The sequence below is a fragment of the Pelodiscus sinensis genome, chromosome 16 (genome assembly GCF_049634645.1).
Source record: "Pelodiscus sinensis isolate JC-2024 chromosome 16, ASM4963464v1, whole genome shotgun sequence".
Classification (NCBI taxonomy): domain Eukaryota; kingdom Metazoa; phylum Chordata; order Testudines; family Trionychidae; genus Pelodiscus; species Pelodiscus sinensis.
In genome coordinates this window covers 31,325,015-31,337,411 of record NC_134726.1, presented here as the reverse complement: position 1 = coordinate 31,337,411, position 12,397 = coordinate 31,325,015, and the positions used below count along the sequence as shown (strand labels likewise).

Here is a 12,397-nt window from a genome sequence, read left to right as displayed (position 1 = left end):
TCAGACTCCTTCTAAATTAGCCACATGGACCCACTGCGAAGTCCCACCCAAGTTGGAGAACTTGATCTAGACTACCTTCCTTTCCTGTCTTAAAGACTTCCTTTCCCCCTGTGCTGCCTCCAGCTGAGCCCCTGCATTTTTTCCCCTCATTGCAGAGCTAGCACTTCTCCTTGGCTAATAACCTGTGTCTGATTCAGTTTCCAGGCAGATCGACCTGCATTAAATGTCGTCATTTTCCCTCTACTCCATGAGGATTTGACAGAGGTCATCAGAGATGTCCCCATGATGCACTTGGATGAAATTACCTTGTTTAAAAGCAGAGTGGCTGAGGAACCTCCAAACTTGTGGTGGTGATTGTGCCATAGCACACACAGAACAGCTGGGATGAACATGTGAAACAGCTTCTTATTGGCCTGGATTCCCCTTCTCAAGCTTATGGCCGCCTTACAGGATGCTGTACAATCACTTTAAATCAGTGCAATTGAAAAGCAAAAGAGCCTTGACAGACACTGCTGTGGGCAAACACAGACCTGTCGGGTAATGCTTGCACATGAGAATACAATATCCAAGCCTTTTGGAACCATATGGATATTTCCTTGTGGCTAATAATGAATTTCTTTTTTTACCTTATATCAGTTAAAGGTAAGAGAAACTAATTTAAAGAATGCTCCCATTCTTACCCATCCCTGCTTGTTGCCTAATCTATTTCTGTAGGGTTCCTGTGTACTTTGGTGGTATGCTCTGTTGTTTCCTCAGTGATCATTCTTTGAGTCTGTTATTAATGGTAAAGTAGGAGGCCTGGTTCTGTGTAGTGTTAGTGTCCCTCATTTACAAGGAGCACAAAGATTAATTGCTCGAATGAAATTCATCATACCTCTTACTATAAATGTGTGTACATGGTTACGCATGTGTGATGAGAAATATTTAAGGGTATTTTCTTTAGGGAGAAGTACCTCAGGTTTTTGTTTTCCCTCAAGTAGCAAATCGTGATTGTTAACCTTTCGAGCCCATGGTCATGTTAATCTTTCGAGCCCATGGCCATATTAGTTTTTGGGCCGTTTGGCTTGCGGAGAGGTTTCTTCCTTTGTGTCTTGAGATTCCTCTCTAGATTTCACAAACTCCATGTTACCAAATCTCCAATATGGATTCCATCTACCATAAAAATAATAAATAAATCAAAGTGGTCTAGACATGGTAGAACACTGTTCCAACCTGCAGTGTACGGGGGAGCCTGGTGGACCAGTTCTGTCCCCAAATCATGTACATGAGCATGCATTAATTTCAGAGACTATTTGGAGTATTTTCAAAGTGTAACTCCATTAGCCTTGCCTGCTCTACGGAATGTCCTTAGGAGTTTGTGGTGGAGTGGATCACTTTTCAGAGTGCCTTATTGATGGAGCACTTTCTAAAGTGTCAAATAGTTGTGCCAAAAGCCAAAGAGTGCGTATTTAGCAGAAACGTTTTAGGTGGTAGTGGGATTTCCTTTTAAGTGAATATTCCATGGAAAAATGTGGGGCTAATCTTTTTCCTTAGAGGTTATCCACTGAGTTTGAACAGTTTCTATCTACTGGTGTGCTGAACAGCTGAGCTGTTGCATACTGCTTGGGACCTCACTACTTCCATGGGTGATATCACAGAATCAGCTAATCAGTATTTCCTACGTATTAGTGTCGTAGTTTCATAAGCAGTGGCTCCTGGCAACAGTGTCGAAAACATGATTTCAAAGGGTGGATTGGATAGCAGAATACATCTTTATGCAGGCTTCAGACACTTTTCCCTAGTCCCCTTCCCACTGCTTCGAAATTTCCAGATTTGTTTGTTCTGTTCTGCGTGTTAAATCATGGTCCAGCCTGATGAAACCCATATGTGTACAAATAGGATGTAACTATGCATGTGCTTGTTGATGCTTTCTCAGCATTAACCATTTATTAAGCGTGAGACTGCATGTTACCAGCTTAATTCTTGGAAGCACATTTGTACTCCTCTTTGCTTTAGATTCACCCTTATCTTGAAGAGCATCCTGTAGCTAGTTTTTGGCTTAACTTTCTGTACGCTTTCTTTTCAGCAGCTCCTTCGCTGACTAGGAATTCCAGATCAAAGCTCTCTTTCCTTTTACCTTCCCATGGGACAAATCAGCTAGCAAGGGTGTATGAGCATACGCTTCTAGTCTTGTAGCTACCATATTAAATAAATGAGAAGATGGGTTCATGCTTTTACAAGAAGCAGCTGCTCTGTAACACTTCAGCAGTGGTAGCCAGAGCCCTCACAGATTGGCCACTAGATGTGTGCTCCAGAACTAAACTAGTTTCCAAATGACCTCTGACTTGTATGGGATTTCTTTAAATGTGAGTGATTAGGTAGATAGCTGCTACCCCTTTGCTGGAGTCCTACCCCTCTTTTCTGTCTAGTTCTCTCCAGAATCCTGTCTCTCTCTTCCAGCCTCTCTTTGTATCTGTGGCTTGTTGGAGCCCCACTCTGTCAGGATGGGCTCCTTTCTCCCTCACAAATCAGATGTGCTTTTTTTGGGGAGGGGGGGGCGGAAACTAAGTCACTGTTCTGTCCAGGTGAGGCCATTTCAGATCTGTACAGTTTCTGAGTAGATCCATGCTCCACCACAGATTGTCAAGGTCAGGCAATGAAGAGAGCTTGAAACATCACTAAAGCTGCATTTCTTTTCCTCCTGAACCCTTAGCAACTTCAGTACAGAGCAGAGAGACAGCTGAGGTAACAGGTTGGGAGATGGTTCTTTCCTATTCAGTTCATAATGGGAACTATCCTCACCAATAAACAATATCCTCAAGTAGTGCATAGAGTGATGCCTGAAAGCTATCGGTGAGAACTCTTTTGTATTTGAGCAGGGGTTTCTCTTTTTAACTGAGCACTGTTCAGAGATCCTTCAGTGGATTCTAGGAAACTTTCAGCTACCATTTTCTCCCTGCTAGAAGGCTCTGATTTCGTTGGTATCTGCTGAATAGGCAGAAAAAAATCTATTCAGATTTGTTTCTGTTGTTCACAAAGGCATGATGTTCTAATGGGTCAGTTCTTTTCCTAGTCTTTTCTTTTGAAGATTCTATTGATGTGATAACACAGGCTTCACTTAAAGTCACTTCCTTTGTAAAGAGAAACCTAGAGGTTAAACAGAATACAGGTAAAATGGGAGTGGATCTTCTTTATCAAGTATGCAACCTTGATTGTATTGCCTCTGGCATGATGCTTAGACGTCTGCATTCAGGTGAGCAAGTCTGTGTTAATATGAATCATAATGTCCATAAAAAGAGCTAAGAAAGTCCAGTCACATACCTCAGGTCGTGATAAAGGCATCAAAAAGAACCTCCCCCTTCCAAACTGAGGGAGCATGCTCTGCATCCCTACTACAGATCTTCTGACTGAGAGTGAGAGTTTCCGCTGCTTTTGCACTCCAGGCAGAAGTCACCAGATGTTAATAATGTGCTTATTTTCGCTAAGTGCTATTTTGGCATCAGTGTTAATTACAATTTATATTCTGCAACATTTACACTGGGAAAAGAACCCACCCTAATAGTCCCCAATTGGCAGTGCTGGGCTATTAAACATAGCACCATATGTTCTGTGCAGAGAAGTATATGGGATTCAAAGCCTAGTCAGCATTAAGGTTCCATGTGCTGTTTCTGGAGAGGAGAAGGGAATAGAGGAGGGCTTCTTGTTCTTATTCCTAGTTTTTATTTGCTACAAAATTCCCTTTCTCCCCCCCTTTACTCTCCATCCCCTCCCTCCAAAAATCCCTCCCTGCCAACTAGGGAAGTCTGGATGAGACTGACACTGTTCTTTTGAGCTGCCTGAGCCACCTCAAGTGTCCTTCCCACTGGGGCTGCCTCTGCAGCGCTCCTGGTGCCTGCTAGCCCGCTGCTTGCCGGTTTTTCAGTCAGAACTCTGACCTCTCCCCTGGCAGTGGGCTCCGTTGCTAGCCACATGCTGGCTGGATGAAAGCATTCTGACACTTACAGGATTGGGTTGCTAAAGTTAAATTAAAAGGTACAGTCATAAGACCATTGATGCCAAAACATGTTTAACAAAGTGTCTTTCCAATCCTGCTCCCCAGTGGGTTCTAGATGTTTAAGGTGTTTTTATTTTTTGGTAAGGAGAAGCTCGCTAGGACAAATATCCCCCAAGTCAGAATAGGCAGCATGAAGGATATGTAATCCTATGAGGATCTCTTCCTCTGCCTTTTGGGCTCAGTTTGGGCTCCTTTTTGGCATGTTTGAAACCCTGGCATTCCTCCATGATACAGCAATAATATGCCATGTTGTCAGGCTTTGCGAGTGCTGGGAGCAATGCTAACCTGTCCACATGGGGAGTGGCGCTTCAGCAGTAGGGGAAGAGATTAGAGAATTGAGAGAGCTTCATCTGTTGGCTGGGGCATCGGACTGCAAGCTGTTGCTCAGTTTCATCTCTGCCACTTGCTCATTGTGTGACCTTGGGCAAGTTGTTCAGCCTTTCTGTGCCTCAAGTCCCCCATCTTGCTCCCTGCCTCGCATTAGGCAAAAGTAAAGTTTTTGAGTGTTTGTCCATCTTGGAGGACAGATGAGCAGATTTGAGAGGAGGGAAAAAGGGGAGGAATAGCAGCAGCAGGCGCGAGTTTCCTAAAGTGGCCTGACGTGGAGCAGAGCCCTGACGCTGCCAGCTGCAATCCCAGTATGCATATCCTTATGGTCTTGGGTGACAGAGTTAAAAACGCAGAATAAAAAGGGCATTGGGGAGCGTCTCAACAATGGAGACTGCTGCTGAGCATTTCCATTCTCTGTGAACGTCCACATGAACCATATACTACTAACACTCCTGCAAGTCGTGACTGTTTTCTTTATCTGTCCATTACTAGGACTGACTTGCTGCTGGCAACAGGATGCCCCGTGACTGTGGGCTAAAGGAATTCTCCATTGCTCTCCTTGTATTGAGGGGAAGGGATGCTACTATAGTGCTTGCCAAGAGCTAAGGGCCCTCAACTCTTGTTTATTCCAGTGGGAATTGGGGGAGCTTAGCACCTTGTAGGACCAGTCTTCCATATTTTGCAGTGGGGTCTCCTAACTTCAGAAAGACAACCCCACTACTTAATTTAGCAAGAAACTAATACTCCAGATGGCATGGTAACTTGTCTGATCTGCTCATGGGAGACTAAATCCTGTGCTGATCCTGCCTGACGCCATGTACAACCAAAACCTTTCCCTCCTATCTGGAGGAGAATAAGTCTGTAAAAGGAGCAACGTGAACATTATCTGGCTATTGCGGAGGGAAATCTCTCTCCAGTGCTGGGTCTGAAGGCTGCCTCTGTTCGATTAGAGGCATAGGCAGCCAGGGCACTCTAGCAGGAGAATCATTTCCATAGAAACCGATTGGGATGTTGTAGAAGGAATAATGATTAATAGCAAAGGGACGTTGCCTCAGGCCCTTTCATTTTTTAGGGGGCAGCGAGGGACAAACCAGAATGAAGCAGAGCCCAGGTATGGAGAGATGCAGTCTCTAACATTAATGAAAAACATCTCTTCCATTAATTTCCAGGGCAGCCTCTCCTCTTCTCCCTCCCTCAGCGGCAGCTTTCCAGCTTGCTTTGAATTTTCAAAATGGCTAACCTGGTTAGAAATAATGATAAAAGGATGGATGAGGCCTGGCTATTAACATGGTTGCTGTTAGCAGCAGGATCTCAGCCATAAAACATGAAGCAAGGGAGACATTGACCTTTCTGCTGTTTTGAAATGAATGGAGACATCAATATCTATTGTTTTCAGTGGCATTGACCTCTGACACTCTCACTTCTTCTCCCTCACGCTATTATTTCCCCCTGATGCTTGAGGAGAGGGGTCAGTTTGTATCATCTATTGATCCTGATTTTACTTGGTGATAGGGAAATAATTAGAATTGTAAAAGATCTACAACATACTAGTATTATATATTCACACATATATACCCTTCCCTCCCCCCCCCCCCCGTGGAAATTCAAAGCCGTTAGATCTGAAAGAAGGTCGATCAATTTAGATTTAATTACTATTCATTATTTTAGGTTTCTAAATGCTCAAGTGTAGCGTTGTATGTTACTGTCATAGGAATGTATGCTTGGTGCCTTGTTTTATTTATTTATTTTTGTAAGTAGCCTCTCTTATGTGAACAACTTCTACGTACTGAGAATGTGAAATCAGGCATTGCTAATTAGCTGTATGACAATTAAGTAATGTAGCACAAAACCATTAGGACATCGGATTTGTTTTTGAAGTTTGTCCTTTGAAGTGGAAGCTGCATCTCTGCCCAAGGCTGCTAGGGAAATGTTTTTCTATCAGAACTTTCTTTGTAAATGTCGGTGTAAAGTCCCAGTTCTGTTGAGAATCTGTATTCTCTCCTATATAAACAGAAGGTGAAACTTTGTCGTCAAAATGTTGATTTTTTTTAAAGACATTAAAGGTGTGGTTGGTCTCTAAGTAACACCCACTCTTTTGGTATAACTGTTATGGCAAGCTGGAACAGCGGTTTGTCAGAGAATTGTGTTACGAGTGAATACGTATGTTATACCAGTAACATGAAAGCTGGAGGAGGTGGCTCCCAAAATCAAGATTTAGCTTGTAATGTGCTAAATGACACCAGGAACCCAAGCAGCCTGTTTGCAAATGACTGACAAACTCCTCAGTTCTAACAACTCCCATCTGTGCACTTGTTTTACACTTGTATCTACAGCTGGCTCTTTGTTCATAATAGTGAACCACATTTTCAATGTGCAGGTTTTCATGTACATTTGTGGCATGTAAAAGATTTCAAATAAAGAGTGAAACTGGTTTTAAAACTGGTCCAGTTCATTGCCTCTTGCCTTTTTATTGTCTTCAGCACCAGTGGGGGTAGGGGAACACATGTTGCTAAGAGGCACACTTTAATATAAAAGTTAAACAGAAGCTATATGTGTATATTTAGGACTGTATTGGTACTGGCTACAGCCATGCATGTTGTGGGTAGGAATCTTTTAAGCTTTAGGGGACAGTTCTGCTAATTCACTTCAGTTTTGACTTTGAACACCCCTACTAATTGTAGTTAGGGGGCTCAGTGACGTATTTATATAGCACCTTTCCTCCCTGGATCATAGAATCGTAGAATACTATAACTGGAAGGGATCTCAAGAGGTCATTGATGCAGCCCCCTACCCTCATGGCAGGACCAAGCACCACCAAGATCGGGGTGGGCAATAATTTTTAATGGGGGGGCCACGCTATGATTTTGGTAAATGGTCAAGGACTGCACTTCTGTGGAGGGGGTGCGGAGTCTGGGACAGAGGATAGGGTGTAGAAGAGAGCTTGGGACAGAGGACTGGGGTGCACAATGGAGTATGGGGTCTGAGAGGGAGTTTGGGTGAAGGAGATGATTATGATCTGGGGCACGGGAGTAAGGGGGGTGAAGGGTCTGGAAGAGAGTTGTGACCTGGGGGAAGAGGGTGCAAAGGGTTTGGGTGGCAGCCTGGAGCAGATAGTTTGGGGTGGGGGAGAAGGAGGTAGGCTCTGGCTGGGAGGTGCTTATCTAGGCAGCTCGCAGCCAGCAGCTCTGCAGGAATCTGAGACAGGCTCTCTGCCTGTGTGTTGGTTGGGGTGCTCCATGTGGCTGTGCTCCAGCACTGGGAGGAGGGGAATGAGCAGGTTTCAGTTGTTGCCCCTGCCGTCAGCAAAATTTCTCAGCTCTTATTGTCCAGAAACTAGCCAATGGGAGATGGATTTTGCTAGGGGGAAGGAACAGCATGCAAAACTTTCTCCTCCCTGCCCAGACTGCATAGCAATTAGCAGCCTGCTATTTAAAGTGGCCACAGCTGCTCTATAGTAAGGGTGCTGGTGAGGTGGCTGTGGGCTGAATCTTGCATCTTAGCAGGATGGATCTGGCCCACTAGCCGCCTCTTGCCCATTCCTGATCTAGATCATCCCTGATCGACATTTATCTAACCTGCTCTTAAATATCTGCAATGATGGAGATTCCACAAACCTCCGTAGGCAATTTATTCCAGTGCCAGAAATAAACAAACTGATAGGAAGTTTTTCCTAATGTCCAACCTAAACCTCCCTTGCTGCAATTTAAGCTCATTGCATCTTGATCACAAAGCACCTGACTAAATAAACCAAGCCTCACATCACCACCTGCCGTAGGGACTATTCTCAATTTACAGGTGAAAAAGCTGAGACACAGTGGGCTTACTGAAGGGAAATGATTTGCCCAAGTTCACTCAGTCTGTGGCAGAACCTGTAATAGAACCTAGCGCTCCTGCCCCCCAGCCTCTGAGTCTTATGGGACAAGCCCGGAGTTTCAGAATAATCTATGCAAAAAGGCACCTACTCAGGGTAACTTTTTGCACACAACCAGTTAAACTTGGAACGCATCACTTGTTTTGTCTGCAGCAGTGCATACACCAATAGCAACTTCACACGCCCAAGTCCTGAAAATCCTCCCCCTCGTGTCTGGCATCAAGCTGAGACCCTAACTTACATATGAACTTTGCCTACTCTGAATTTGAGCCCAAGTTCTCGGGGTGGGTAGTTAAGTAATACATTGTAGCCAGTTGGTCCCCATGCCCTGGCCAACATAAATAATGTGAATTTTTTTGAGATCTATGTACTGTTACCAGAGCTGGAGGGGAGAACCTTTTTGTAAAGATCTGCTTATTAGTCTACTGCCCCAGCAAGCATTCTCGCCAGTCCAGGACGGAGCTGATCAATCTGACTGCAGCAAAATGTGACCCTGGAGTCAATTTGTGTAGTTGAGTAAAATTACAGCATCCTTACTTCCGAGACTCATTTGACTTGAGATCATTGCTCTAATGGAGTGAGAGAGAAGGGAACCTGGAATTGAATAAATAAAAATGGAAAATGCAACAAAATGGTGAAAGCAATAAAAATAATCCGTTGTCTGAATCACGACCAATGAAACCTTTTTCTGCGATCTCCCTACTGGATGAGCACTTCTGGGTCCATTCATCTCTTCTTTGCCACGTTAGATAGAATCCTGATGTCATGAGGCACCTAGGGGCGGCCCGTCCATATAGGCGAACTAGGCAATTGCCTAGGGCGCCAAGTTAAATGGGGTGCCAAATGGTGGTGCAATATCATTGAGGGGTTTGGAGGTGGGGGGGCGCTGGTTGCATGGTTCGCCTAGGATGCCAGTTTCTGGCAGCTAGTCTAGGGCTGCCCCTGGAGGCACCTGTGTAGTTGTTGAAGGTGTATCTACCATCAACTGTCTAAGCCTGGTGTAGTGATATTTTTGGAGCAGTGTACCAAGTCCTCCTCATGCATGTATCAGCTGGAGTGGTGGCATCCTCTGTATCGGTCTACCATAGAACAACTTACAAGCTCTGGCTATGGTGGTAAAAAATTCCTGCATCCTGTTTATACTACAACTTCCATTGCTGTTTTTCCAGTAATGACCAATGGCTATGAAGTTTGCTACAGCAGATGTCTGAGACCAGGTCCACAATTGGAGTTGCACCTGTTTCACGAAAGTGTAATTTTGAACTAGTGAAAATGATGTTTGCACATGGTTAAATGATTGAGTTTAAATGCTCAAAAAATTAAGTGACTTGCCCAGCGTAAGAGAGGCCCACCAGGAGCAGAACTGTTCCAATCTGTGACCATCTGGCTTACTAGAGTTGAGATGTTCAGGGGAAAGCTATGTTCAATAATCAGCTGTAAGTCTTATCCAGAAGACAGCATCTGTAGGAACTAGGGCATTTTGGATCAGTACTTAACCCTGTCCTGGGCTCTTGTTTATTAGGACACTCGGTATGTTTTAAGATGTGTTCAGCAGCCATGAATCACAGCTAGCAAACCGGTAACATCTAGCTAGAGATGTGCTACATAATCAGTTTTGAACAAGTGTCTACAGTGAGTGTTTCACCAGTAAAACTAATCCGCTGTAAATTTGTGTGTAAACAAATGCTTCAAATATTGAGCATCTTGTGTCTGGTAGAACAGCACCAAACAAGTCTCCTGAGAGTGGCTCATGGTTTCAGTAAACTTTTTCATAGATTCTAAGCCCGAAAGGGATCACTGATAATTTAGCCTGACCTCCTGCCTAATACGGGTCTACAGAACTCCCCCAAAATAACCAGCTTGAATTAGAGCATGTCGTCTTTTCTGCTTTGGCAGGTTTGACCTAAGATGCAACCTGTGAGGAGCCATCTCTACATTTCACTCAGAAATGCTTAAGTTATGGGGTAGGTTTTATCATTCCAATAACTGTTATCTAAATGTGCTTTCAGGGGAGAGGAAAGAGATAAAGAGAGGAGGAGGCTGAGGAAGGAATGTACTTTCTGAGTCCATTACAGAATGCCAAACATTATTGCCAAGGTTTGCCGCATTGTTTCAGCATTAATAAATCTGAGAGGAGGAATTGGGAAAAATGACTGAAACATTTTGGCCTGCAACTCTAGCATCAGATGTATTGGCAGAGAAGGGGGAGTCCCACTAGAATGAAATGTAAAAGAAACATATGCCTAGAGATAGCTAGCCTTTAAACTTTGTACTGCTAATGGTGCCTTTCAGCAGATTATCTAGGTGTGTTTTACCAAGATGGGATGGTATTTCTGTATTCTGAATAGAGACATATGCACAGACATTGACTTGCTTAGCATAAGAGAGGCCCAACTGGGAGCAGAACAGTTGAAATCTTGGACTCTCTTTCCATTCTGTCCAGCCACTTCTGTGCTATTAAGTTTTTTTAACAGTCTCATGACTTGGGAAAGGGAGGTAAAGAGGCTCTGCAGCTGCTTTTGGAGAAGAGGGAAACATCATAGTTGTATAACAGCCCGCATCAGACATCCAACTGCTTAGGACATGGAATAAAAACATATTCATGGCTACTTGAGTCTGATGCCAAGTGAAGGCAGGGAGGTCAAATTGACATGAACTTGGAGCTAGATTGCAGCACTAGGTAACAATCATAATGTAACTGGTTCACTGCCCACCTATTTGCTTAAGAAGCTTGTCAAAGAAAGCTGTCTCTGGGAGTGAGAGAGAAGGAATGTGTGAGTATCTAGGTTCAGCTACTCTGATGGTAGGTTCCAAGATCTCTCATCGCTCTCCAAAAGAGGTAGCGGGAGGGCAGGTGGGTATGTTGCAATCTATAAGGTGAAGTTTGGGAAGTGGGTGTGTGTGTGGGGGGGGGGGTGAGGATGGTTGTGCCTTGACTCACCTTAATGATTTCTACTTTTGTCTGCGTTGATCTACCTCTGTGCATGCAGATCAATAGCAGCGTGTGTGAAGTGTAAAAAAACTCCCGAGGTGGAGGTCTGTGTTGTGTAACGAGTCTCACTTGACTGGGAGTACTGGCTGGCGATGATAGATTAGAGCCAGCATTTTCGGGCCAAGGGAACATAAAGATGTCAGGTGCAAGGAATGGGCCTGCACAAATGTTTGCTTAGAGCTTTGCTTGGAAGGAGACCTGAATATTCCGAAAAGCATCTGCAGATGAGCTAATAAACCCAAGTATCTAAAAGAAATTGTGGCAAAGAAAGCAACCTGGGTGATGCACAAAGACATTCGGTGGCTTGCCATCAGTCAGGCAAGGGAGGGAACAATCCCTGCTGGTGTCAGAAGATGGAGGAGAGGCTCTAGGACACTTTCATTTCTGTGTCATCTGCTCCCAGTTTCTGTGCTGCTCTCAGACACTCTGGGTATGTCTAGACTGCATCCCTCTGTCTGCAGAGGGATGCAGATTAGGCAGGTCGACATTGCAAATGAGGCAGGGATTTAAATATCCCATGCCTAATTTGCATAAAAATGGCCACCGCGTTTTGCACATTGTCGGCAAAAAGCGGCAGTCTAGAGGGGGATCTGTCGAGAAAGAAAGCCTTTTTCGACAAATCCTATAAACCTCCTTGCAGGAAGCATAAGGGATCTATCAAAAAAGGCTCTCTCAACAGATCCCCCTCTAGATTGCCACTTTTTGCCGACAACATGCTGAGTTGGCAAAATGTGGCAGCCATTTTTATTCAAATTAGGCATGGGATATTTAAATCCCTGCCTCATTTGCAATGTCGACCTGCCTAATCTGCATCCCTCTGCCGACAGAGGGATGCAGTCTAGACATACCCTCTGAGAAACAGACCTGCTGTCTCAAGAGCTCAGCGAGGCTACGTGGCTTGTGTTGGTTCCGGGAATGAGTCCTGGAGACTGCATGTGTTAACTTCCTGTTGTTGTGTCTAATTTGTGTAGCACTGGTTACCCAGCATGGCAGATTCAAAACAGGTTTTAAAACATAAAGTGAAGGAGGCAACAAAACTAGAGTTAAGAGCTACTGAAACAACTGTCTTGAAGATGGGAGGACATGGGCTGGACTCTCAAGGACAGTGAATTTCTAAGGATATCTTTGGCTGAGAGCGCCCTTATGCCATAGACCAGTGGTTCCCAAACTG

At 44.4% G+C, this 12,397-nt stretch overlaps 1 protein-coding gene across 5 annotated transcripts in view; it reads left to right on the top strand.

Annotated features, from left to right (window-relative positions):
• Positions 1 to 11,724, top strand: part of FBXL18 (F-box and leucine rich repeat protein 18) — a 44,120-nt gene extending 32,396 nt beyond the window's left edge. For 3 of the 5 annotated variants that reach the window (XM_075899670.1, XM_075899667.1, XM_075899669.1), the window contains exon 7: positions 198 to 7,389. In XM_075899670.1, the coding sequence (XP_075755785.1) occupies positions 198 to 223 (26 nt within the window). In that variant the 3' untranslated portion in view covers positions 224 to 7,389. Of the gene's footprint in view, positions 1 to 197; positions 7,390 to 10,130 lie in introns of those variants that run through there. The other 2 variants (XR_012896188.1, XM_006112914.4) reach the window with 2 other exon arrangements.
• The last annotated feature ends 673 nt before the right edge of the window (positions 11,725 to 12,397 follow it).